Source organism: Melozone crissalis, unplaced genomic scaffold (genome assembly GCF_028551555.1).
Source record: "Melozone crissalis strain CALT ecotype California unplaced genomic scaffold, PUWL_Pcris_2 ptg000034l_1, whole genome shotgun sequence".
In the NCBI taxonomy this organism is placed as follows: domain Eukaryota; kingdom Metazoa; phylum Chordata; class Aves; order Passeriformes; family Passerellidae; genus Melozone; species Melozone crissalis.
Genome location: NW_026535812.1, coordinates 25,821,897 through 25,849,747, shown reverse-complemented (window position 1 = coordinate 25,849,747; position 27,851 = coordinate 25,821,897). Strand labels below are relative to the sequence as shown.

Sequence of the window (27,851 nt, the reverse complement as noted above, 5' to 3'; positions counted from 1 at the left end):
CTGCAGATAAGGCAGATGAGAGAGAAACAAATGAAGATCAAAGAATGAAAAATAACTTGTACAAAGCCATACTGCAGATCAATACCAACTGAGGGGTGAGACTGAAGCTAAAAAACAATCCCCTAAACGTTTGCTACTGACTTCCCCTCAAACAGTCTCAGCCTGGACTCCTGATCCATGAGTAGATGCCCTTTTTGTTAGATCAATGGCATCCTCAGGCTAGATTTTAATCTCTAACAGTAATCACCTTATGTTATTAAAGGCTGAGATATCTGAGCCCATGCGCTCTGGATGCTAATAAACTGACTCTTTTTATTATTCCTATCTCTTTCTTTTGAAAAACATCGTAATTTTAAAGTTTATATCAGGGCTTTTCAAAAGCTTAAATGTACACATACACCTATTAATACACATTAATATTAATGTGTAATAATATATAATACATATATCGACATACATCTTTATCCAGCCGTGCATTCATTTCTGGGTGTGAGCACGTGTGGGGCAGTGTGCACTCCATAAGCATTCAGGGGTTTAGTGTGTGCTAGTGCCACACAGATTTTAGCCACCATCAGTGGAAGCACCACCTTTTGACCATTTAAAATTCTAGAAACAAACAGAACATTGTAGTGCCATTTTCACTGGGTATCTACAACTATCACACTCCAGAATAGCTTCTTTTTTAGTCTCCTATCACTTGTGGGGGCATTTCTGCCCTCAGTCCAGAGGCTGTGTGAGAGATACTTTCACATGACTGGTGCATGATCTTTAAATGGCAAAATATGTAAAATCACCCACAGTGAGAACAGGAGAACCACAAGGAAAGCCACCAAGGGTGTCACTGACACCTGTATGGGGATCCTCCTAGTGAAGAGTGTAATGGTGAAGGTGACGGAGAGAGCAGAGGAGAATTGCCCAAAGCCCTGTCGGGTGACACGGCAGCGGTGAGAAGGAGCCTGGGGCCCTTCCCTGCCTGCTCCATCTGGCCTGTCCAGGTCCAAACAGCCAGCACAGGACACCGGGAGGGTGCCGCTGAGCCGGGGCTCGCACACGCAAGCAAAAGGCACCCGGGAATTCCTTTTAGCTAACTGTGGCCAATGTTGTTCTTGAAGGAAAAAAGGAATAAGTATATGCTTGACGCTTAATGAAAATATCAGTGTATTTGTGCCCAACATACTGGAATATTGTTCAGCACTAATTCAACGTCGCAAAAATATTATCAGTGTAACGCTGGCAAGGCCATTGTGTGGTTTACTGCGTGGATCTTGGCTAACATGGCTGTGGGCTGTAGCAATTTTCATACTTGATTTTTCAGAAACCTTTCTGGTTTGTTAGTGAGTCAGTTCACCTTATTCATTCTTGTTCCTTATCCTTTGACTATTTTACTTTTATTAATCTCCCATTCTCTTTGCTAGACCACACTAGCCCGTTCCTTGTTGCGCTCCTGACGGCGGCGCCCGGCCGGTGTGGGAGCAGCGCGGCCGTCGGAGCGGCGGGGACCGAGCCCTGCTGAGGGACCGTGCCCTGCTGAGGGACCGTGCCCTGCTGAAGGACCGTGCCCTGCTGAGGGACCGCCGGGGTCAGGCCCGGGGCCCGCAGCCCGGAGGGACACGGAGGGGCTGGAGAGCATCCAGGGAGGGGAACGGAGCTGGGAAAGGAGCTGGAACACCAGAAAGGGCTGAGGGAGCTGGCAAGGGGCTCAGCCTGGAGAAAAAGGGGATCAGGGGGGCCCTTGTGGCTCTGCACAGCTCCTGATAGGAGGGCACAGCCGGGGGGATCGGACTCTGCTCCAGGGAACAGGGACAGGAGCAGAGGGAACGGCCTCAGGCTGGGCCAGGGCAGGCTCAGGGTAGGCACAAGCAGGAATTTCCCCATGGAAAGGGGAGTAAGGCTTTGGCACTGCCCAGGGAGGTTTGGAGTGCTCATCACTGAGTTGGCCCAGGAAGGGCCGGACGTGGCACCCAGTGCTCTGGGCTGGGTGGCAAGGTGGGCATAGGGCACGGTTCGGTCTCAGCGGTCCGTTCCAGCCGGAATGAGGCCGCGGTGCCGCGGGTCAGGGCCCCGGGCCGGGGCCGCCGCGCAGCTCCCGGGCCCGGCGCTGGTCCGACCGCAGCGGGAGCGCTGCCCGGCCCCGCCCGACGAGGGCGCTCTCTCGCGTTCGCCGGCGCTCCGGCGGGGCTGCGCACTCTCCGCCGGCCGGGGCTGCGTGCGGCCGGGCGCGACCAACCCCGGGGGGGGAGGGGGGAACTCGGCGTGCGCCGCCATATCCCAACTGTCCCCCGCAGGCCGCACTCCCCCGCCACCCCCACGCCGCGCTGCGCTGCTTTGCGCCGGGCCGTGACGTCACCCGCCGGGGGCGTGGCCACGTCGCTCCCAGGGTGCAGCGCACAAGTTGAGCCCCATCTTGGGCGAGAGGAGCCGCGGCCCTACCGCGCTCCGGGAGCTCCGGGGCCGGTGCAGCGCAGCGGGTCCGCCCGCCCGCGGCCGCTGAGCGCCGCTCCCCGGGCCGCCGCGGCGCCGGCATCCCGCCCGCGGCGGGGGTTTGCCCGTGGGGCGAGCCCGCGGGCCCGTTGCGAGCAGGATGCGCCTGGCGCTGGTCTCCAGGTAGAGCGCGGAGACAGCGGGGGGGGGGGTGGGATACGGGGCCGCCCGGGCCTCGCCCGGCCAGCGCGGGGCCCCTCGCGCGGGGCGGGCCGCGGGCCCGCTGCTGCGGGCCGCAGGAAGCCGCGGGGCGCTCGGAGCGGCGGCAGGGAGGAGAAGGAGGCCCGGCCGCGGGAAGAGGGCTGCGGAGAGGGAGGAAGAGGAGGAGCCCCGCAGCCCCCCGCCCGCCGCAGGAAGCCGCCGGAGGATGTACGGTAGCGCCGGGGGCCCGGCCGGCACGCCGTGACAGCCCGCCCCAGCGTCCCGCTCGCCTCGCCACGGCCGGCCGAGCTCCTTCCTGCGGAGGAAACATGTCCAAGATGCCGGCCAAGAAGAAGAGCTGCTTCCAGATCACCAGCGTGACCACGGCGCAGGTGGCCAGCAGCATCACCGAGGACACCGAGAGCCTGGATGACCCGGATGAGTCCCGCACCGAGGACGTGTCTTCTGAAATCTTTGATGTTTCCCGAGCCACCGACTACGGCCCCGAGGACGTCTGCGAGCGGAGCTCCTCTGAAGAGACTCTCAACAACGTGGGCGAGGCCGAAACTCCCAGCAGCGTCTCTCCCAATCTCATTTTGGACGGGCAGCTGGCTGTGGCTTCTGCTGGGGTAGCTGCAGGCCCCAACGGGGGGGCTGTGCCCAAAAGTTCGGCCGTGCCCCTGCCGGCTGTTGCTCCTGGCACTGCTGTGGGGGGAGGCAGCAGTGCTCAGGCACCCACTGCCCCCGGGGCCATGTCTCAGACGGCGGCTGCTGTGTGCAGCTCTCGCTTCAGGGTGATCAAGCTGGATCACGGTACTGGGGAGCCCTACAGGCGAGGCCGATGGACGTGTATGGAGTACTATGACCGGGACTCCGATGGTGGTGGTGTTCTGGGTAGGACTGGAGATTGCATTAGGCACAGCAGCACCTTCGAGCAGGCTGCTCAAGAGAGGGACAGTGGCCTCGGTGCCACAGGAGGCTCTGTTGTGATCTCGACTGTGCCGGTGTCAGCCCATGGCCCCGATTCTATAGCTGACAGCTCCCTGGCTGCTGTGTCACAGCTGCTTCAGACAGAGAAAATGAACCAGTCCTCTCTACAGCAACCTAATTTTGTCATTGGGCAACAGCAACAGCCCGTAGGTGGGGCCGTGCCTCAGAGTACTGCTCAGCCTGTGTTTTCTGGGGCTTCGGGAGCGAGTCAGCAGATGATAGTGCCGCAGCAACCACAGCCGCAGGTAAATCCACAGGGTGTTTCACAGGCTGGACCCAACGGGAAAGGCATGGCACCGTCAAATGTGACAGTAGGGCAGTCAAGCATTCCTGTGGCCCAGCAGCAGGTGCAGCAGGCAAACATACCAGTGACTCAGCCTCAACAATTTGCTTATTCTCAGTCCCAGATTCCACCAGTGCATCTACTGCCGACGCAGCCTCCTGGGCAGGCTGAATACATGCAGCACATGACAATTATGCAGTCTCAAGGAGCTATTCAGCAGGCTACTACAAGCTCTGCTCCCAGTACTGTGGCCTCCAGCCTTGCTGTGGGGCAGGTGACGGGCCAGACCCCCTCAGCTGTGGGAGCGCCGGTGATGGGGGTGTCAGCGCAGCCCAGCGAAGCGGTCGGGCAGGGGTCGGGGCTGCTGCAGAGTGGCCAGGCACCAGCGAGCCAGCCTGCCCTCCCGCAGCAGGGAGGTGTGGTGCAGCCAGGCCTGGGGCATACGGGGGTTGTGCAACAGAAATCTGTGACTCAGCATCCAATGGGGGGAAGCAGTCAAGTGTCGGGAATGCCTGGTGCTCCCCATGCCGTGGTCCCTGGAGTTCAGAGCGTGCCTGCGGTTGTTCCCGGTACAAGTGTGCCTAGTGCGTCCACCACCGCCTCTGCTGCTATGCCAAACGTCCCTGTCACGCTGGTGCAGTCCCAGCTGACGAGCCACCCTGCTGCCAGCAGAAGCACCGGCGCGGTCCAGTCCCAGCACGTCGGACACTCGATGATGCAAGGTGCGCCCAGCACCCCCGCCAGCCTGCCTCAGGCCAGCCTCGGACAGTTTCAGACCCAGGCCCAGTCCTTAGCAGGCCAGATTGATGATACTAGAAGAAAATCGGAACCCCTACCTCAGCCACCGCTTTCTCTTATAGCTGAAAATAAACCTCTTGTGAAGCCTCCCATTCCAGACGCTCTAGCAAATCCTCTTCAGTTACCTGCAAGTACTCCGATGAACAGTCTTGCCAGCTCTGTTTTTGGCATATCCATTCCTGTTGATGGTGATGAAGACAGGTATGAATTATTTTATAATGCCATAAAAAAGAGCTGTGTTTTTAGGGGCGGGGGGAGAAGTCAACTTTCAAGTTATTGCCCAGTGTTTTTTGTAAATTCTCATTTTCAGAAGGTCATGCTGCGGTTCACCCGAACTATATTTTTCTTTTAGGAGTGCAAACCATAGCTAAGTGCTTAGGCCAGTAGTGAATTGTACTTGTTTTTTGCAGGGTGTGAGTGTGATTACTTTTCTCACAAAATGGGGTACAAAGTATCCTGGAAGCTGCTTAATGCATGAATAATATTACCTCTTCCAAATCAGAAGACTGAAAGCTGCCTTTCTGTAGCCAGTGGCTGAGGCTGTGCGGAGGGCTGTTCTCTCATTTTTCCTGAATGCATTATGAAGCACTTCAATGGCAGTTGGGTTAAAATGACATTGTATTGCAGCGTTAAATCTGTGTGGTGCTATCTCAGGGCTTTTAACATAGAGTCTTGATTTTTACTCTGCTGTAGAGTTGACACTTTATAGTGTCAGTTAGTAAGGAAAGTTACTTGGATTTGTATGTGGATTTGTGTGCAAATCCGTATGCAGGGAAAGCTCTGCAGAGAATGGTCCTTTGTGCTGAGAAAACAGACACTACTTGGGCAAAGATGTGGACACGGTGGGAAGTACAACCTTACAGTGAGTTTTTTTAAGTTGGAAAGTAATTTGGAACTCTAACTTGTACCAGAGGGGTGTGGTGTGAGCAGACTCCTGAGAGGGCCTGGGAGAGGGAGTGGGTGTGTGGCTGCTGTTCCCATGGACACGTCGGGCTGCTCCGAAGGCCAAACCACTCGATTGACTTCTTTGAGGGAAAGAAGAATCAAGCAGTGTTTGAGCACTGAATTCAAGTCCCCACATTTGCTGTCAGAATTGTTGCAGTTTGGAGGAAGGGAATACATATGTGTTACTTGTTTTTAAAAACAGGCATTAGTCCATGATGAGCAGATCTTGTGGTGAATTTCTCTGTAAGTCTTCTCTCACCTTGAGGCAGCACCAGACGTGAAGATAATATAGTCAGAGTTGCTTTGAGGATGTTGTAGTGAAGCAGCTGTGTCTGTGGAGTTGGGGTGCAGTGGGTGGAGAGAGCACCTCAGAGTGGGTGGAGAGTTCAGACTGCAGGTTTAATGCAGGCCTGTGCTCGCTGGAGCACCGGCTGACGCTGTGTCTGAGAAAGTAACTGCTGTGCTTTTCTGCAAGGAAAAGCTGTGGTTTGGAAACCTGTGCTGGTTTTGAATAAAGGGGTGAAGGACTAACTAAAAGTTTAAAATTTACTCACAGTTTGCCCACCTTAAGAAGACTGCTAATCTGGCTGACAAATTGCCTTGTGCAAGTAAGGTTTGATTTCAAGCTGGTGGGTTCTTTTCATAGCTCAGTGTTTTTTGAGAAGACGATTTATCTGGTGTTTAATCATTCTCTCGATTCAGGAATCAGAAAGAAAGGAATGCATTTTGCATTTGTTTTCCATAGCTTCCAATACTTAATATAAATTGTGGCAATGAACATGATTATCTGTGACAACTTAATAACTTCTGTGTAAAGACAGAGAAAAACTTACTCTGCTTACTCAAATTACGGGCATGTAACTTTGTGTGGCACTCCAGTGGGTCACTTCTTGCTGCTCTTACCAGAACAGTGATTCTTAAAGTTAATTTTCTAGTTTAGTCCTTGCACTTGCCACCTTGCAGTGGTGCTTCACATGGTGTTCATGTCTAAAGAGACTCTTGCAGACACTTTGCCATGAGAACTATGAGTAAGAAATGGAAATGGGGTGTGAATACAGTGTGCCCTTTTTGGTAGGCCATGCTGTGGTGTTCAGTAGAGAAATGAAAGTCTGGTTATCAGTGGAGGAGTGCCTGTGTGTCGTTTGTCAGCTTCTGCACTGGGTGATAAAACTGTGCCGTGTGCTGGGTTGTCAGAAAGCCAGGAGCACACGTACGGTGTGAGAGTCTTTCCCAGCTGGGAAGGTGATTCTGGTAAGCCATGAAAGCTCACCTGAAACAGACCTAGACCTCATACATAACATAGGAGATAGATACAGACACAGTAGATGGGAGTTTATTCTTTGCTTCCCTCAAACAGTAGCCTGATTTGCACTGGCTTCAGGCAGAGAAAGGTGAGAATGAAAACCTAGCAGCTTGTTAAGGCTGTTTTACCTTTGGTTTTTATTTGCTTTACTCTCTGAGAAGGCTTTATTGTAAAACTGTCTCCTGCTTGTCGGCTGTTCTATTCTTGCTCCTGCTTTTTTCCCCTTTCCAGCCATTTAAATCGTGCTGCCACTCCCATGGGCTTTGCCCTGCTGCCTTATCTACTGGAATCGGTGGTGAAATAGTTAATGAAGACCTTCAAGTGTCATTAATAGGCTGGGGGTTGACACTGATAAAGCTATTAAAGCACAAAGGGAGCTGATACATCATGAGTCATGGTTTGTGCTGGCAGGTCCAGGAAGTTAGCGCACAGCTCATTTCAGAGAGGTTACTTGGTGGTCATAGAAGCTATAAATCTGTGGAAAGCGTTTTTCTCTTTGTCTTTTGTACTATTAATCTGTAACATTCCCAGAAAGGAGGCTCAGTGCGGAGGCAGGTATCCAGGTTTCTTCTGGCACCTGCAGTTATACTTCAGTATTTGCACATACTTGAAGCTTCACAGACTTGTGTAGATCATTCTCCTGTAGTCATCTTCTAAAGCAGTGACTCATCAAGGAGTAGTGTATAGCTCTCAATACCCTGGATTTACCTGGAAAGTTACCATTCTGAATATGAAGAGGAACTGTTTTAAAGGTAAAATAGTTAGAATGAAAATTCTTTGAAAGCAGCATGTTGGTAAAACAGTAAACATGGTGTAAAAAGTTGATCAGTACCTGTACTTCTGAAACGGTTTTTTTATTACTCCTATCCTATAGTCTGCTGTTTTAAATTGAACAGCATCTAAGGTTATTGGGATGGAGGTGATCCAGTATGATATATAGAGAACTATGTTTATAGATTGCTTTCTTCCAAGCCATTGCCCAAAGACTTTTAATTTCATGTTCCCATAGCCCGGTACACTTTGCCAGTAGTCCATAAAAACCTGTGGTTTCTTGCATTGACCTGATGAATAGTGAAGAATCAATTAATTGGAAAATCTTGTCTGTGGGGGAAGAAAGGGTGGATAGGTGGCCCAAAAGAATGAAAAAGAAAAAAGCCTTCAGTGTGTTACACCTTCCTTGAAAAGCAATGCCAGTATTTCAGTTGATGTTTCCGAATTGCTATGCTCTTAAAAAGAAAAAATTGTGTGTGAAAGTTATGAAATATTTACCGCATAACACATTTTCCTCTTTAAATGTGGCTGCAAATAAAATAAGCTGCAGCAGTATTAAAGGATGGAGGAACCAGTACTGGTACGGAGGCAGATGCGGGTATTGTTGTGTCAAACAGGGAAAATACTAATTGTGTGAAAACGCTATTGGAACTAGGTCTCAAAATTGCTCTCACTCTTCTTTTGTTGGACTTCAGCACTAGTACTAATTATTTTGGAGGGAGGGCAGTTAGAGCACCTGAGAGGATGTTGGTAGCAGTGTGTGTCACGTTCTCTGCTTGTACTTATGCCCATGTATACACAAATTTGTAATTGACAAGCAGAATATTTCATCTGGCTTAATAACTTTATTTTGGCTCTTGAGGGAAAAGAAATATGTGGCTTCTGTTAAAAGAATGTTACTGAGAAAGCTTGTTCAAACCTCCTACATGTTTGGCAGACTTTTGGGGCAAAATATTACTAGGGCTGTTGGAAAAGGCGCAGAGTATAGATCATTTTCCAGAGATAACTGCCCGGCTTGAACTGTTGCGGCTGTATTCCAGGAACACTAATGAATGGCTGCAATTGTGAACTGTCAGCTATGGCAGCTGAGCTGTTGAGAACCTGATTGTGCAGGGCTCTCTGCAGCATGGCTGCGAGCTCAGCTGAATCACGTACTCGTATGGAGCACTAACTGCTGGGGAACTGTGCTCTTGAGACCACGTTCATTACATAAGGACAAAACTGGGCATGGGATCGCTTAACTATTGCCCTACATGCATATTTTATTGTGCTCCTAAAAAAAAAAGTAAGTTTTCTGCAAGTACCTACCAGTACATGATAGTTGAATTGCATTAGTTGGCAGTGTTATCCCTTTCTTCACCTTGCTCCTAAACTTTACAGAGGCTTGAGCTCTCCTGCAGCTGCAGACTTGTTCTCAGCTCTCCTGCGGAAGGCCTGTGTTTGTGATGTGTGTGGGAGCAGGTGGGAATGGAGCCTGGACAGACACGCTCCAGAGCCTGGAGAGCCTTTGGTTTGACAGGCAGTTCCAAAACTGAGCTGGGACTTCTGGGGTGGCCCCTGCAGCTCATGGCAGAAACGATGGTTAATGCAAAGGAGCTCCAGCTGGTTGTGTTCACTGCTTGCTATACTTTCTATAACAAAAATTACCAAGGGTAACTGCAGCACTGCATGGGTTTCTGCACAGTAGAAAGCCTGTCGTGCTGTGCAGTCACTTTTAGAGTGGCGCAAGATAGCTCAACAAAACTGTGGTTGCTTGTTCGACAGTACTGTTTCCCAGTTTAAACATTCAAATGCCTTTGTTAAGGAGGAGTCAATATATTCTTAAAAATTATAAGGTACATTAAGCGTTTCAGATGAGAGAGTTATTAAAAGGAGGGAATGGGGAAAGTAGTTGAAAGAAATTCACAGTGATACTCTTCAGGTTGTTTCAAAGACTGTGGTGACCAGCCCTGACAGGAGAGGTTCCCTGTACCTCAGACTCACGAGTGTTCTGCTCAGCTGCTGGGGGTTAGTTTTTTCCTCATCTCCTACAAAAGATGTTCCATAGCTGATTTCTGAGTACTGTCTGCATGACAGAAATAACTGCATATGTTTTATGGAAGCTATTTTAAACTTCTTGTTAAAAGCTGAATGTTGAAGTATTTGGATGTTTTGAAAAGGCAGGACTACCAAACTGCTCTCAGACACCAGACGGGCTGAAAGTTCTCAGAGGCTGCATTTTTATGGAAGCTGCTGACACTGTATCACCTGATACAGTGTCAGGTGACACTGTAGTAAAGAGGTGTTGCTCCCTATTACTCTCCTGGATATTTGAGTTATCAGCCTGTTGCGTGTTGAGGCTGTATATTAATTTTCCTGCTTAAAAGCTAGCAATTAGCAGTTTCTCTTGCTCAGGAAAAGTGCAAATCTTGTTTATGCTTTATGTGTCAGCAACGATTCCTTAAACTTTTGTGACACTCCTCCTGCTAAAGTACATCTGGATGGTTCTGTTCAGTAAATCTAGATTGTCAAGCACAGGTGTCTGCTTTTATTCCTATATTTGACAAAGTATAAAGATAGAAATATTTATAGTAACTGCTAAAGCCACTGTCTTCTGAGAAGATTCTCCAGACATAAGAGGTCACTTGAAGTGCAGAGTAAGGTTGTACTTTCATTCCTCTTGAAAATTACTCCATCTTTAAACTTCACCTTCATAAATATGAATGTGTATTAAGTGCCAGGAAATGTTTGCCTTATGGGATAGTCTATTTTCACTCAGGCAGGGCAGGTGAATTACTTGGCCATATGAAGGACAGCTATACGCTTGTCTTAATTTTCTTTGTCAATCAAGACAAAATTAGTCCAAGAGCGTGTATATCTGGTCTCCCTTTGAAGCCATAAAGGACGTATTTGAATTGTGACAGCCTGCTTGAGTGCCTTTGTCAGCGTGGAGAGAAGGTAGGAGCATTAATCAGCGCCCTGGAGAGGCGTCAGCGGTCAGTGGCACTGACACTGGTGGGTTTGTCCGGCGCACTGCGAGGCTGAAGGCGGCGTGGGGATGTGGGCACGGCCCCGCAGTGCTGGGGAAGGAGGGATCCCCTCGCTGCGCCTGCTGCACTGTGCCCTGGCAGCCCACGAGGGCACTCGCCCCCTCTGCAGGGAGGGCAGAGCCTGGCCCGTTTGTCTGGGAGGGGATGGCTGTGGCAGGCGTGTGAGCTTCGGGTGGGAGATGGCACACTGCTTGCAGTCAAGCGTCTGAAGCTTTTGCATCTCAAGCAGATGTAATAGCCAATAGAGGATAAGGTGGTCAGAAATGAGGGTTAAAAAAACCCTGCTTGCTTCTCCATCAAGTTACTTTGGCTATTTTTGTACGGGTGTGGATGAGAGCTCTTGGGAATGTCTCCTATGTAGAGCACTCTTTGGTGGGTGCAAGGCCTGTAAATACCTTGACCAACCCTTCAAATGCATTTTTAAACATACTTTTTCTGTAAACCAAGTGGTGAACACTCACTGACAGCACAGGCTGGCCTGAAACTTGAGTGGTGGAGACTTTGTAAATGTTGTGGGAAGGCAGACAGATTTATAATATACTGTGTAAAAACAAAGTGCCATACATGGCCTAGGATCTAACATCTTTTTTTAAAGCCAAATGTGTAATTTGAAACATTTGCTCATACATGCATTCCTGACCATTGTCACATGAGTAGGACAGGTGGGATTCATCTGAGTCTGCTTGAAGCTGTTTTATCTGCTCATTCCCCCCCCCCTCCTCCCCCAGATACTGAAATATTTTGTTGTCAAAAAAACAGGAGCCATTTGTATTTATAGATGACTGAAATAGCTGAAAGTGTCACTGCAACTTAGTGAGGGGAAAAAAAAATCTCATTTTAGTGCAGTTTTATTTGAGAATGAGTATTCAAGCCCTGTTCCACTATGCAGGGCCACTTTTCATCAGAAATCACAGGCACCTTTCCCTTTATCACTGTGTTTGAGAAAATCGTGTTTTGTGGGCATCACAGGCAGCAGGAGCCTGATCATCTTCAATAGCAGGTTCATACATACAAATACATGCATTTTCTTTACCAGCCATGTTGTATAAAAGTCAATAATTTTGAGGTGTTTTGCAGATTTTTGGACCTATAATGCAATACTAGCAAATGTGATTTTTTTTTTTATTTCAGAAATGCTGAATTTATTATTTTGCTCCCTCCTTTATACGAGCATATGAGGGTCTGCTGGGTAGGAGCACTCAGAGCTTGCTCTCTTGAATGGATGGGGTAATTTGCAGGAGAGTATGATGGCATAGTGATATTCTTTGGCAGGTGTCAGTAGATGCTGAAGGGCTCCACTCCTTATGGAGTTTAAGGTGTTTGTTGTGACCATGGGTGTTATTATCAATAAGACTTTGTTTGGTTTTCTGTTTTGGGTTTTTTTTTTAACTTTTCTCAGTTCATTCAAATGTGGATAATATTGGTGAGTTTTTCTATGGCTTTTTTTGAAAGCTACTTGATAGAGGCAAGAATCCCTGACTAGATCAGGCAGACTTTCTGCATTGCTGTTATCAGCTTGTAATCTATAAGTTTCTCTCTGAAAATGTGATCTGCTGTAGATTTTTTTTGCCTGGAAGCCAAGCTGTGCATCGTGTGAACTACTTTGTTCTGTATCCTCCCTCCAAGAACTGAAGGTTGATTATATCCAGTGAGAAGACAAATGGTTAGTACAAAAAATCTTACACTTGTTACATATTTTGATTTAAGAACAGAAGCTCTCAGATTAGTCCTCACACAGTTTGTGAGATGAAGCAATTAAAGTTCAGCCTGACTGGCAGCCTTCACAGAAGAGCTGTGCTCCATTAGCAGGTGCTGTGTTAATTACCTTGTGTGTGGCAGTGCTGTCTGGGACAGGAGGAGCAGGAGAGCCTGAGGATGGAAAGGGTCCTCGCTGGATCTGGAAATCACAAGGCTGTTGTGATTACAGTTGTGTGCAGCACTCCTGAGCCTTGGGGACCAATATGTGGGACCCAAGAGAACTGGACTCCAGAGTTTTGGGCTGCAGCTGTTGAAATCAGGAATAACAAGATACTTAGAAATTGTTGTATTCTTTCTCTGATTAGTATTAAATAGTCATACTAGAATTCACTATTTGAACTCTTCAGCAAAGCTGCTTCAGAATTAGTGTAGGGTTATGACCCAGTATAGGTAATAAAGAAACTTTTTTTTGTTATTTATTAAAATCACATAATTACATCAAGCAAGTAATAACCTTGGTAGGATTTGGAAAATATTCCTGGTATTGCTTTTAAATACTCAAGCCCACTCAGAGCAGGGGAAGCTTGATGCCAATGTTTCAACAGAGCAGGGAAGTGGTCAGTGAAATGCCTCTGCCAGACTTCATATTCTGTGCATTTGAGGCAGTTGTCTGTATTTCCTTCTCCTTAGAGACTTCTGGTCACTGCAGGAAATTATTTGCCAAAATCTTCTTTTGAGAGCAAGATGAAGAAGTATGGGCTACTGCTTTTGGTTTATCCAGTGATGATCAGCTCCCGGCAGTGTGCTTTCTCTATGCTGTTACAATATGTTTGTTTTGTAGTAGCATGTGAAGCCCCTTTAAATCCATTGTGGTGTTTGAGAGCCGCTGTCCCAAAAACTGTCATATGGGTTGGTCATTGAATCAGCCCTTCCTCTTATCTGTAGCTACAATACACCTAAAACTGAGTGTTAAACCTCTGAATTATTGCTGGCCTTCTGGGTGTGTATGGCAGGTATAATGGCTTTGAGGAGCTGCATGAACAGAATATGCAATTAAACACATTGCTTCAGAGCTTGAGATGTTGTTTTCCTTAGTTTTGCATTGACTCCCCCACATTTAGTCCCTGTTAGTTTTCTCCTGCAAAGCTTTGTGTTCCAGTTACTGTTCTGTAGATTGAGTCTTACGAAAGAAAGCTAATTCAAAGTTGCAGCTGCTTTAAATAGAAGGTGCTAAAAATAAAGTGAAACATCTTTTAAAAGGAGATGGAGAAGGATAGAGAAGGAATTCTGTTACTAGTGTAAACATAATCTCAAAATGCCATAAACTATGCTGCAAGTTTCTTGATAAACTGTGATCAAGTGATCATCAAATCCCTCTTCCAGATCTCAGATGAACCCTGCCAAGTCTGTAATTTTGAGAGCAGCTGTAATCAGTGTCCATTGCAGGTCATAGTCAGTACCCCAGTAAACAGCCTTTTGTTACCAACAAAAATGTCAGGCAAGGTGGCATTGAAAGTGCAGCTAATTTTATGACACGGTCACATCTCCTGTGGCTTTCTATATGAGACCTGTTAATTGTTCTCAGAGGGAATTATGGCTGAAGTGAGCTTCTGTAAAGGTCACCCATGTGTGCTTGCTTCTCTCTGGGTTGTGAATATGTGCTTCTGTTCTTTGGTTTTCCTTAGAGGTACTGAGTGTGGATGGTCTGACCTGTTGTTCTCATGTTCTTCAAAGACAGGTGGTTGGGCCTTTTGAATGTTTTGTGTCATTCCTATTCTCAAACCTAAAGAAAATAACTCAGGTTGTGAGAGAACTGTCTGAATTGATATTGATTTTTTTTACTGGGAAAAAAGTGCTATTTTGCATGTGTTCTTCTTGTTGTTGCCCTCAGTTTCTGAGGTTGGTCAGTAGTTTGAAGACTGGGACTTGTTCGTGGACAATGATGTTACTATTCCTTTCAAAGGAGGTAGCTGGTAAAAAGGCATCTGTGGTCAGGCTGATACACAGTCCAAAGCCAGTATCATTACTTGAACCAAAAGGCATTTATCTGTATACTTGATGATTTGCCAGCTTTCACAGGCATGGTTTCTAGCAAACAGAGCCTTCAAGGATGAAGTTTGTACTTGGCATATTGTCCAGATGATTTGCAGTGGAAGGATACACTTCCAACAGTGACATGAGACTTGGGATGAGGTCTAGGCTTCCCTTTTAAAGGGACAGCTTGATGTCCTGGGCATTCAGAGAACTGAGTAAGTTCTCCTTCTTTAGATTTGGATCAAATTTTCTGTTGTGTGAAAACTGTTCTTAGAAACAAGAGCGTGGGAGCGAGTTGAGAATATTGGCATTCATGAGCTTTTAAAGAACATAAATGCAGTATATGTTGTAGGACTTGTTTAGAGAGACATAGAGGCATTTTTGGCCACTTGAAATACGTTTCAGATGTTTAAGTGTACTAAGCTGGGAATGAAATCAGCCCGTGTACCCTTGGGGATACCTGGTCTCTCTCACCAGAGAAGTTCTGGAGCACCTTCTGTGGAAGGTGCTTGCTCTTTCTCTGGGTCAGCATCTGGGACATTTCTGTCCTGTGTGCTCTCAGTTCCTCTGCATCAATCTGCAAGGAGTGGCACTGAGTCCTGAGCTCAGCCCTGGCGTTCTGCCTGGAAGGAGACGCAGGCAGTCTGCTTTTCTGGTCCGGGCTGTCCCTGCATTCACTTAGGGCAGTGTCAGGGGGACTTGTGGGGCTCCAGCTGTGCCACAGCAGCAGCAGGCTAGGCTTTAGTGCTCCTGTAAGCTGTTTTCTCAGTTGTTCCTGCAAGCAGAAAGGCATTTTAGTTGTTCTCTAACCTTTCACTGTTTCTTATGGTTAAACTAGATGCCTCAGCAGTCTGAAACTCAGTCATATTAGTTCAGATCTGCATGTGAGGTATCATTCGTGATGCCTCTGTGGATTTACTTTTCCTGTTTAAGTACACACACCCCAATTAATTATTTTTAAAATATATAGCTGTGCAGTAGAAAAAATTCTCTTACTTGTCGGAAGTAATGCAAAAGCAATTTCAACAGTAGGGGTTATAAATGAGAATCTAATAAGGAGAATTTTTCCATATCTTTTCAGATGCTTGCCTAAAAACAGTACACAAATACAGAGCATAGAGTGTATCAGTACAAAAATAAACTATATGGAATACATGCTGTGTGTTATAAACCACTTTTTATACCTAACAGCATCGTGACTTTATATGCTACAAGTAAATTTATCTTGGAAGTTGAATGACTTTCTATTTACAGCCTCATTCCGAGGAAGGGACTGTACATGCTCCTGACAGCTGCGTTAGAAAGAAGAGCCTGGGCCTGGAGTGCTCTCCTGATCTGCAGATGTCAGTTGTTTTCCACATGTGAAGTCCTATTACACAAATGTCCTTTAGCTATTGTGTTGGTCTTCCTGTAATTATTTGTTGAGTTGTGTGCAGTGCTTCTTAGGAAAATGTGGATATTACCAACATAGGAGGATGGTGTTTATCAGTTTCAATCAAGCAACTTCTGTAGCAGGTTTTAAGCTAAATTCCAGACTTGTGTGAATTTTCTTTTATTGAAGGGTACAGTGTTGAAGGTGGGAGGAGTGACAGGCACTTTAAACTCAGACACTTCCTGATCATTGCTGATACACAAATACCACTATCCTTCCAAGATTTTTGGTATACACCTGCCATGAGAATCTAATTACTTCTGATAGTGTTTTGTTGTGGTGCTGCCTCTGTGATGTTTTTGTTTTATTTTATGTGATTTTTATTATGCAGTAATTGTATTTCAGTTGAAATATTTGAGTAACTTGAAGACTGTTGTTTTTAGAAATATTCTTGCCGTTAACTTAGAAAAGGGATTGATACCTGTGCTTCCAATGTGATATAAGCATCCTGTTTTAAAACAGATTCTAAAAGGAATTTGAACTTACGTTTGCATTTCTGAAGATCTTTCAGCAAGGCTGTTGCATTTGTCTCTAGGACTGGTGCAGCTCTGCCCATGTGAGGATGAGCAGTTGAGGAAGGGAGTTTCTGAGCTTCAGTATAACGCTGCTGCAGCCACCGGCAGCAGAGAAGCGCGTGCTTCATCCAGTATCCACTTCACAACAAACGTTCAGATGAGGCTTTGGAGAAGTGGAATTGTCTAATTGCACTGTCAGTGTAGTTGCCATGGTGGGGCTGAGCGGGAGGGTCAGGCAGCCTCAGGGCTCTGGGCCTGGAGCGGGGCCACAGTGCCGGGTTTTCAGCGAGAGGGGAGCGTGCTCTGGGCTTGTGGCTGTGAGAGCAGGAGCGGGGCCGCAGTGCCGGTTTTTCAGCGAGAGGGGACCGTGCTCTGGGCTGAGGCTGTGAGAGCAGGAGCGGGGCCGCAGTGCCGGTTTTTCAGCGAGAGGGGACCGTGCTCTGGGCTGAGGCTGTGAGAGCAGGAGCGGGGCCGCAGTGCCGGTTTTTCAGCGAGAGGGGAGCGTGCTCTGGGCTGAGGCTGTGAGAGCAGGAGCGGGGCCGCAGTGCCGGTTTTTCAGCGAGAGGGGAGCGTGCTCTGGGCTGAGGCTGTGAGAGCAGGAGCGGGGCCGCAGTGCCGGGTTTTCAGCGAGAGGGGAGCGTGCTCTGGGCTGAGGCTGTGAGAGCAGGAGCGGGGCCGCAGTGCCGGTTTTTCAGCGAGAGGGGACCGTGCTCTGGGCTTGTGGCTGTGAGAGCAGGAGCGGGGCCGCAGTGCCGGGTTTTCAGCGAGAGGGGAGCGTGCTCTGGGCTTGTGGCTGTGAGAGAGCTGGGGAGAGCAGGGCAGGGCTCCAGCAGCCCTTTGCACCTCGGCAAGGGCAAGGTGGCAGACAGGTGCTCACAAAGGTACTTGATGTTCCATTTCTCATTTCTAGCTGGATCTGTTTGTCAGTTGTAACTTCATGTGTCATAGTTTGAATGTGGCGTATTGAGCTCTGACTTCCAGGTCCCCTTGAAGGAATCATCTGTTTTGAGTACAAAGCAGGGGGTTAAGTAGGATGGAAACACTGGGCACTGTGTGTAGAGGTTGTCTGGAACATACCAAAAATGGGAAAGGTGTCTCTTGGGTTTAGGTATGTTTGGCATTAGGGTGGTGGTTAGCTAAACTACGCAGTGTTGCCAGCAGGACAGGAGATGTCTTATTGTTGACCTTACAGTCTCATCTTTGTAAAGGAGCAGCTTGCTGTAGCCTGAAAATCCATAGGGCTGGAGAATTACTATTTTGTTTTGGATCCTTGTGTCCTTAATGCAAACTCACAGAAACAGTGGGGCCTTTCAAACATTAGTTTAACCTGTCTGGACAGCTAATTCACTTTGTAATGCAGGTTGAATGAAGAGTGTTGGCATTTTTATTACGTACCCATTTTCAATATGTCTGTCTGATTCTTGGATCTCATAGGAATCCGTCAACTGCATTCTACCAAGCGTTCCATTTCAACAAGTTACCCGAGTCAAAGACCACCGGGGATAGGTATGGATGCTTGAGTATGGAATGCATACATGCTGAGGTATGCATGAACTGCTTTGCTCTGTGCAAGTTTCTCATTGTTGTTGTTTGCACACAACTGCTGCCTGTGTTCACAGCTCCATATTGGGCTTCTGCAGTTTGAAGAGGTGAAAGCGGTCATAGAAGTGAAGTGTTTGTTCTGAAACATGGAACTAAACTCCAAAATATGACATGACTTTTTTTTCTTCTTCCTTCCATTATGCATGTATCATACATGATGTGTAAGCTCAGAGTTTAATGCTAGTCAGCTCCTAGGCAACCTTTGCCTAAATATTCAGTTTCCTTTTCCAAAAGAGGAAACGTTTTGGCATTGAGTCCTATGTCAGAAAACACATCGTGAAAATACTACGTTTAAACACAGTTTTGGCAAAGTTAAGATATATATATATATATATATATCTTTAAACCAGGAAAAAAAGCTTTCTGGCTTACTTTCATTCTGCTCAAGTAAAGCTGGATGGGGAACATAGGTGAACTGTGACAAGGACAAAGTGAATCTCCAAGGTTAGCATTGAACTCGTGGTGAGAAACTGCAGTGAAGTGCAACAAAGTCTTATCTGGCATGGATAGGACTTGAGAGAGGTGCATTACTAATTCATCAGTAGCTGCAAACTGTTTCTCTCCTGTGCTTTAATGATTTTGAGGGATTTTTTTTTTTGTCAGCATTAAGTCAAAGTCCTAGTGATGGTGTGATTTAATGCCTTGTGCTGCTCTGGCTTGTCAAAACTTCTGCTTAACAAGCTGTGTAGAATGTAAATTTTGTTTGGCTGTTGAAGTATTGATAACCATTTCGTCACTGTCCTGGCTGTATTTGACTTGAAAGGCTTCTCAACTTGCACAGCTCAACTGAATCCTTTAAAGTTTGCTTGGCAACAGTTTGTATACTGCACAATGATGAAGGTTATAAGTAATGCTTAGTGTTCTGCTCTTTTTAAAAAAATTATTTTGTATTGCTGGGGTGCTGGCATTAAGCTCGGTTTCAAAGCACATCTTCCTTTTTCAGCAGTAAGTTGGACGAATTTATGTTTTTGCTTCAAGCTCTGGATGATGCCACTTCCCTGTATTTATGGAACAGAGTTGGTATTTAGGTTTCAAGGACTTTGTTATTTCACTGGAACGAACTTCAGGGCTTAGAATACACATTTGGTTTGTAGACCAAAAGGTCACTTTGTGGTCTTGCCTTCAGCTGTTTTTCTATTTTCATGCCTCAAAATAAGTCTTAAGATGAGGAAGCTAATTCAAAAACCCCTAAAATCAAATAATGAATTATTAAGATGGAGGATTCACAAATCTGACGTTTATGAACAATGCCTGAAGCAAATGCTGGAAATGCAGGATATAAAACATTAAATTCAGATAGAAGAATGTAAATGGTTACCTTTAAAATAACCTTGCATCTTTGCCGGTGAACTCTTTGTGGTAGAAACAAGCATTTGTGAGAAAATAGAATGCGATTCATCAGGATTGATACGTGTTTTAAACTTATAATCCATTCAAATTCCAAAGTCTTGGATGGGATTTGGCAGGTTTTGCATTTATACCCCAGTTACTGGATTTTAAGGTCACATTAGGCAGCTTTGCTTCGCTGGATGACTGAAACTGAGAGGCTGTCAGCTATAAACTTGCAGTAAAAGCTGGTATTGGGACCCTTGCAGGATGGAGCTGGGCAGGACACAGTAGGGGCTCTAACAAGAACATGGCCTGGGGCTTCTTTTTGGCATCGCTGGTTTGGGAAAGAAAAACCAGAGATGCTGCTGTGAAAACAAGAAACTTGTGTGACTTGTCCCTTTGTTTGCCCATCACAAAATGTGGGGGTTGACACACTGCAGAGCACCAGGACCATGAGGCTGCTGGCAGTGAGCTCTTAATTACATTTTGCAGTTCTTTCAGAAGTACTTTGTGAACCTGAGGGGCTTGACTTAGGAGACTTCAGGGTAAACAGAAAATCTTTCTGTGTAATTCTAGTATTTTTTTCTAACAAATATGGATTATTCCCCTATGTGTAACTGTCTCCAGGCACCTGCTGAAATCAGCATAGGTAGACACATGATACTGCAGTAGAGACAAAGAGATTGCTGAATTGCTCCAGTGAATAGAAACTATTTTATTTTTCACCAACACGCTGTGGCAGGAAGAGTGCTGGTGGCACTCAGACCAGTAAGTGTTGGGGAGATGCTGTTGTTACTGACACATTGGCAGGGATGTTTCCATGCACAGGTGGAAACATAGGTGTTGCTGGAGGCACAAGTCTCATGTGTTGGTTTTTGCAGCTGATGTGATTTAAGAAGGGGAATAGTGGCTTCTTGGCATGTCCACGTGAGTCTGGGTGGTTGCTCTTCTGGGCCTGGGTTGTCTTTGCACAGTAAAGGTGCACAGCTTTAGGTGGGTCTGCCTAAAGCACAGACATTATTGGGAATCTTGAATTTAAAGTAGTAGGATTTATGTTTCCATTGCATTTATGTGTGAAGCATTAAGCCTTCACAATATAAATTAACTCAAAGTGTGTGTGGGAACTCCTGAGGCAGTGAGTGCACTGCCTCAGGTTGTTGCATATTCTCATATGGCTTTGACAAAGAACAATAATGGAAGTCTGCAATAGTCACACAGATCCTCTTTCCAGGCTGGATAGGTGATTGGACTGCTTGGGATGCTATCATTATAAAATCTCTTTATGGGATGGAGGCTAATTAAATAGACATTAACTCTTTCAAGAATAGAAAAGATTTCTCTGGGTAGACTGAATAGCTCAACCAGTGCTAAGACAGTAGCTCATAAATGAGTAAACAATGCGGCCTGCCCAGTGTGGCAGCACTGCCTGGGCACCTGCCAGCCCAGGCACATGGCAGTTGGTGGCTGTTATCAGGTGTTCCAGGCACAGCAGTGAGGTGATAAGGAGCAGTGTGGCAGCAGGGAGAGCAAAGAGTGGCCATGAGAGCAATGGGCTCTGAGAGACTCGGGCAAGCAGGCCCATGGCAAGCACAGGAGCTTCCAGGCAATAGCTGCACAGAAGGAACAGCAATCCATTCAGTCTAGAACATCCCATCAAACCTGTCCTTACCTCAAACCCTTCCAGGCCCGTGCTGGGTGCCAAAAAGGGCTGTTTTGGTTTAATCCTGCTGGCACTAAGCCCCGTGCAGCAACTCGCTCAGCTCCCCCTTCTCCCACAATGGGAAAAGTGAGAGAACGTGTCAGCTGAGATAAAGACAATTTAATAGGTAAAGCAAAAGCCGCTGAGATTTTTTTTAAACCATCAAAATGAGGATTTCTCTGACAAAGTGGGGTTTTGTCTACCTGGTGTTTAAGGTAGGAAAAGACTGGCATTACTGTCCATCTCTGGGAATGACAGACTGTGCTTGGGGCACCTTTGATGTTATTGCTGACTGTAAATCTTGCCACGTACCTTGTGGGCTGCAGTGTGAACTTGGTGTAACAATAGAGCATCCTTTTGGGTAGAGCCTCTATGGACATGGCCCTAACTGCGAGGTCCAAGTCAAAATGAAGTGTGCCATGTTCAGTGTATCTGATACTTTGTGGGCTGCAGAAGCTCAGTATGGGATGGGGGTTTTCCTGTTTAAAAACAAGTATTACATGCCTAATGCACCCCTTAATCTGCCCTGTGGTACTTGATGGGGAGTTTTTTGCAGTTTTGACAATAGTTGTCAGACTTCTGTAGCTCTTGGAGCAATCAGCAATTGGTCTTTTTTTACAAGAGCTAAATGGTGTCTTTCCTCTTCTGATTCCAGGATTTGCAAGTTGAGGCATTGGCTCTGCAGTAGATGGTGCACTCACAGAATGTGTCAGACTCTCTCTCCACTCAGTCATCCAAAAAGACTTGTTTAAGGGGTATTTTGGGTTTCTTCCTGGCCTTTTCATAAGGACTGGATTGTATTTATAAATGCCATTCTGCAGACATGGGATAAAAATATTTTTATGCAAACTGGAATTTGATGTCAAGAGTTTAGGATTTGAGAAAAATATACACAATTTTAAGATTTGGCAGCGTGTTTGGAGTTTCCCATGAGAGCAGCTGTCACTGGAGGGCTCTGCTCATGAATGTCCCATAGGAGCTGCTTGGTATTGGGAGACTGTCAGATGAACACAATCCTGTGGGATTGTGCTACCATAACATCTAATTCTCATCTGCTTTGAGAAAGTGACATGAAGTGTAGGCAGCTGTTTTTATCCTGATGGCAAACTGGGGCACCCGGTGTCGCGTGGAGCTTCTCCTGGGTGGGTGAGGAGGGGTCTGCCTGGTGCCAGCCTCTGCCCGCTGGAGTTGGGACTGAGGACGTGTGCAGGGAGCAGGGCTGCAATCCAGGCTCAGCTGCTCTGGGATGAGGGCAGCAGGAACATGACGGAGTAGTGTATAAAGCCGCTTAGAGCTTTCAGCACGGTTGGTGTGTGGGTGTGTATGGTAAAGCAGTGGTTTCCCTGGCTCTTTGCAGTCACACTGCAGGGAGGGACAGCTCCTACACCCACCCAGCAGGCAGAGAGCAGCTCGGAGCACAAGGTACACAGGCAAAGGTGCCTCTGCAGTGTGCCATGCAGGTACAGCTCTTTGGGCTGAGGGAGGGCTGCCTGTCTCTCTCATGAAAGCGACTGCTTGAATGCCTTTACTTAGAGTCATGTAGTGGGGTTTGTTGTTTTAAATAATCACACTACAAAGTAGCTGAAACAGGGATAGAAGAACAAAGTTCCAATCTCAAGTTTGACTAGATGGCTCTTGATAAAAGTTGTACGATTATGGTGCAGAGATGGGGAAGGAGATCCCACTGCCAAGTGTGCAGTTTGCTTTAATTGTCCTCGTCTTGTTGTTACCTCTTCAGAGCTGCCTCATCTGATCTGTAGAGTGGTGTCCATGAAGGACTGTGATTTTGTGGTTCATGAACACAGGTACTTCTGACAGTGTCAGATGAGTCTGATATATGTCAACTCAGCATAAAAAGGCATGCATCCCTTGGCATGAGTTATAAATAGCTTTTATTCTGAGGAGGTTTACCATAGATAGGGTTTGGAAGAGGCTTAGAAGACAGTAAGAGATTGGAACAATTTTCTTCTGAAATGGATATTCAGTGCTTTTGGTTTGGGTTTCAAGATTGGTTCGGTAGAAATAGAGGCTGTGACTTCCCCAGTCTGCAAACCCGATGTCCTCTGCTTGTAAAAGCCCAGTTCTAGTGCTGATGGTTCTGTGGGAGCCCTTAAAATTAACTTCTCTGGCCAGTTTCACTTTTCAGGAGCTGGGCTGTGTTTCACATCTGTGATTAGTACTGCTGAGCACATTGCCATACTCTTTGTAAAAAGCCTTGAGTGATTTTTTTTTCTTAACACTTGGTTTTGGTGAGAGGCGAGTTTTCCAGCATGACTGCAACCCTTGCCTTTTTGCTGTGTTAACTCTACTGAAGGTGGCTGCGCACTGCTGATAGCCATGTGCGTGGCTGGGAGTGTTATCAGCAGCTCCAGTGGTGGGGCTGTCACAGCCCAGGAGCTCCTGTGTGTGTCACACCGGGGCTGGGTGGGAAATGGGACCCTGAGACCCGGCTGGGAGGCTGATGCGGAGGGTGCTGCAGCCCTGCGTGCCCTGGGGAGAGCCACAGCTCCTCTCTGAAGGGAGAAACCAGAGTCTGTGGGGGAGCAGGGCACCCCCGGCCTGCTGAAACCCAGCTCCAGAGCTGCCAGGGAGGCTTGGCCTCTGTGCCTCTGGTGTGACTTGGAAACAGACCCTGGCTGTTGAGGGCTGCATTTCTGTCACACAGGAGGCAGAGATCCCCGTTCGGGATCCTCACAGCGCACTGAGGTGTGCTGGCAGATGCCCTGCACCAGTGTGTCTGTGGAACACACCTGGCCCTGGCTGTGACCCACGGCCGTGTGTTTGTCAGCTGTCAGAAAGGAGCCAAGCAGAACTCACTGCAGGCTCAGGGCTCTGGGCCTGCCTTGCCCTCCTGCCGGCTGCTGCCACAGACTGCAGGGGCAGCGCTGTGCCAGGAGCTCCTTACCTGGAAGGTGGACTCTAGTGAGACCAGAGAACAGATACTGAAACAGGATGTTTTCTTCATTGCTTTATAAAAACAGTTGGGAAGAAATAATGCTAGTGGTAAGAATCTGATGAATATCCCATGAATTTTTGTTTCCCTCAGTGAAGAAAGCTGGTAAATGAGGCCAGGAATTAAAGCAGTTGATGTAGTGTTTATTCTAATGCATTTTTATGGTTATGGGTGTCATAAGCCCAGTGTGACAAGATATAAACTGAAGGAGCGGTGTTTCTTGTGAGTCACAACTGTGCTGGGCAACTGGATGGAGGGGTGGGAGGGACATGGGACACCCCCCTGTGAGTGTGTATTGGATTCTTGACTCTAATCTTCAGCCTTCCAGTGACAGCATGATCCAGGAGCCCTGCGGGTGCACAGTTTTACCCGAGTGATACAATAACACTCACGGAGTTTTCTCATTGTATTTACAGTGCCTCTGGTGCAAGTGTTGTTGCCATTGACAACAAAATAGAACAGGCAATGGTAAGTAAAATATAAGTTGTTATTTCTAATAGGATTAATGTGGCTCATCACTGAACATAAGTTTCCTGCTTTATTGTGTTTCTGTGAGGCTGTGGTATCCCTCCAGGTGGGTAAGACTGAGAGCATCAATAAAGGATTTTCTGTATCATCTGTGAATGACCACAAACCATTATTGCTTTTACTGTTGGCCTAGAAATGTTTTTCAGTTAATTTTCTTACAAATTGCTGTGAACAAGGTGATTGAACTTGAAGGAGTGCTGAAAATAGAGTGCATATTACTCTAGCCAAGTTCATTACTAGTTTTTCTGAAGGGTCATCCTTAACACACTGCTCAGCTTCAGTTAGAGCTATTGGATTTTTGCTTGTGATGGCGTAAAAGCTTTCTTGTTGATCTGGTTCTCACACGCCTCAGTGGCTGGGCCTGCGTGCCACAGACCCGTACCCCGGGTGACAGCATCAGAGCAGGTGCTTTCCTTCTGAGGAGCTGGGGCATCGCTCTTCTCCTTGGCTTCCGCAGAACTGAAGTGACTGGAGTGCTGGAGACAAAGCTTTTCGTATCAGGCCCACTTCACATAAGGGCTGGGTTGTTTGTGCTCAAAGGCTGATTTATTCATAAATGTTTGGTGATGAGTGTTTTTTTTTCCCAGGCTTACTGCAGTGAAAGCAGTAACAGTAAGTTCTGGGGCTGGGGTGAAGGAAACTCGTTCTTCCCCGTGGTGTAACCGTCCACTTGTTCTTTGCAGGATCTAGTGAAAAGCCATTTGATGTATGCAGTGAGAGAAGAAGTGGAAGTTCTGAAGGAACAAATAAAAGAATTAGTTGAAAGGAACTCTTTACTTGAACGAGAAAACGCACTGTTGAAATCCCTGTCCAACAACGATCAGTTGTCGCAGCTGTCGAGCCAGCAGGCCGCCCCCGGCAGCGCGTCGCAGGCGCAGCCCGCGCAGCCGCCGCAGCCCAACGTGTCCTCGGCGTGAGCCGCCCGTCCGCCCGCGCCGGCCGCCGAGCGCAGCCTGCTTCCCCTGTGTGTTTGGCCTTTTCAGTATTAGACAATCACCGCGCCCCGGCCGCGCACGGAGCCGCGCCGGCCCGGCTGCGCGCCGAGCTCTGCCGCGGCCCCGCGGCCCGCCGAGGGCCCCAGCGCTCCCGGGCTGCTGGAGCCTTGCTGGCCGGTGAGGAGCAGCAGTTCCTCTTCAGAGCCACTGTTCTTTTCATATAAGTAACATTTGCCTATGTTAGTTTCATTTATTTGTTTTATTTATTACAGGGCTGCTATTTTCATAATGTACATGAACAATGTCACAGAACTTTTGGATTTTTTTTTTTAATAAACTTCTGTATGGGTAAAATGATAGATGGGATTGCGTTAATAGATACAATGTCTAGGCAATAATTGAACAAAGAATCCTGGCGTATTTCTAACACTAATGGCAATTGACCTTTGGTATTTATTTACGGTAGTAAAGATCCAGCTTGAATGTAAATTTTGTATAGAGTGTAAGTATGAAGACCATAGTGCATCTGTACAGGTAGTCACCAGTCCTTGTGATATAATAAATAAGTGATGGGCTATTTTGATGAAGAAAACTTTGCTCATTTCTGTTTCTACTTTTTAATAGAGAGAAGGGGGCCATGATTCCTCTGCTTTTTGACATTTCGTTTTTGGTTTGGTTTTTTGGGTGGGAATAAAAAGCTGTGAAATTGTTCAACCTACTTTGTAACCAAAGAAGCAAAGCTGTATAATTGAGTTGGTTGTTGGTTTTTTGTTTTGTTGTTTTGGGTTTTTTTTTTTTTATTTTATAATGCACATTCTTTATGTATTTTTTATTTAGTGTTTTCTCATTCACAATTTTCTTTGCTGTCTCGCATGATCTGCATGACCTGTAATCTTTGAACCACTTCCGTACCTCATGTTTTTATCCAGCACTCTTAGTGTAATATGTACTAGTCTGTGAACAATGTCAATAAAGAGAAAGAACAGCTGGTGTTGGTGGAGCTAAGCTAGTGTGCTAGGCACTAGTTGTTAAAACAAATAAATGAAGTGAGCCATCTTTTGTTCATTTAAAATGGTGTTTTGAATTTCGTATGCAGAAAACGTTTTGTTACATTGCAGATTTAATGTATTTAATAAATGCAACATGCAGATTAAATGCAGTGTATACTGAGTATTTAAATTAAAAATGTACATTTCATAAATACAGTTTCCAAAAAGACCATCATTTGTGTAAACTAATGCAGTGTGTCAAATCGATGTACAAATATATATATATATTTTAACACATTTTCTGAAATTAAACCAGTTTTGTTGAATTTTTTGGCTGTAGATGTTGTTGCAGTGTAATTAAAATCAGTAGCTCTTTTCTGAACAAAATGGAGAAATGTAGTGTCAGTGAGGCAGTAACAGACCAATGCCAGGGTTACCACTTTTCATGCAGCAGACTGGTTTCTTCTCTTCTAGGAGAAGCATCTTCTGATGCTGTCAGTGGCTGCCTTAGGGGTTTGGGTTTGCACTGGTAGCTCTGAATAAACATCTGGGCCTGCTTAGTCACTGCTATGAATGTCTGCTTCAGTACTGGAGCCCTGAGCAGCTCTAACTCTGCTCGGTTTATGTCTAAGGAAGAACAGAGGAAACATTGGAAACTGCGAGTTTTGGTGTCTTCAGATCTCAAAGACGTGTCCATGTCCTGGAAACAGAGAAGCATCTCCGCCTGGTAAGCATCAGTTCAGCACAGTTCAAACAAAGCCTGCGTTGTGTGCTTATTGAAAAGTTCTTGCTAAAGTAACGCCAAAATGATCTTTCCATTAGCTGTGGATTGGTATTTTCTGCCTGCTGCACCCCTGTGCTGTGAGCACTGCTGGGAGACTTTAGTGCCACAGATTAGAAAGCAAAATATTCCAGTAGCTATGTGCGTTTCCTCTGCAGTGTGATCAGTGGTTCGCTCCAGCTGTGCAATGAGGATGATGCTGGTAAAGTAAGAAAAAGGGACAGATTGGGGATTTCTGGGAACAAGAGTCCCTCAGGTGAGTAGTTGATTCAAACTTCTTGGAGGATGCTCTGTACCTGTCAGTTCACTTTTGAGTGAAACAGAGCAGAGACACCTTTCTGAAGCTGCCCCAGGTGGTGATTGTGTTCCTGCTGGGAGCCGAGGGAGCAGCCCTGCTCCCCTGGGAGGGAATGCCTGTTCCTCTGTGTGTGTGAGAGCTGCGATGGGTGCGTCCTGCACACCGCGGCGCTGCAGAGGCGCTTTCTCCAAAAGCAAGAAGCATTTAGTAAATCTGAAAAAGGAGATGAAACAAAGATTGAACTGATGCTGTTGGAAAGCCTTTGCTTTGCTCCTGTCAGGTTTGCTTTGGGGGTTTGTGTTTAGTTTTCGCATCGA

General features: G+C 46.7%; 1 protein-coding gene across 3 annotated transcripts; it reads left to right on the top strand.

Annotated features, from left to right (window-relative positions):
* Window positions 1-2,739: 2,739 nt before the first annotated feature.
* TSC22D2 (TSC22 domain family member 2) lies at window positions 2,740-25,448 on the top strand. 3 transcript variants are annotated; one of them, XM_054282906.1, is made up of 4 exons: window positions 2,740-4,894; window positions 17,855-17,926; window positions 24,420-24,471; window positions 25,215-25,448. In XM_054282906.1, the coding sequence occupies exons 1-4, from the start codon at window positions 2,952-2,954 to the stop codon at window positions 25,446-25,448; spliced, it is 2,301 nt and encodes a 766-aa protein (XP_054138881.1). In that variant the 5' UTR covers window positions 2,740-2,951. The 3 variants fall into 3 exon arrangements, with proteins under 3 accessions (XP_054138881.1, XP_054138883.1, XP_054138882.1); XM_054282908.1 differs by having other exon boundaries at window positions 17,855-17,963; window positions 25,215-25,302; XM_054282907.1 differs by lacking the exon at window positions 17,855-17,926.
* The last annotated feature ends 2,403 nt before the right edge of the window (window positions 25,449-27,851 follow it).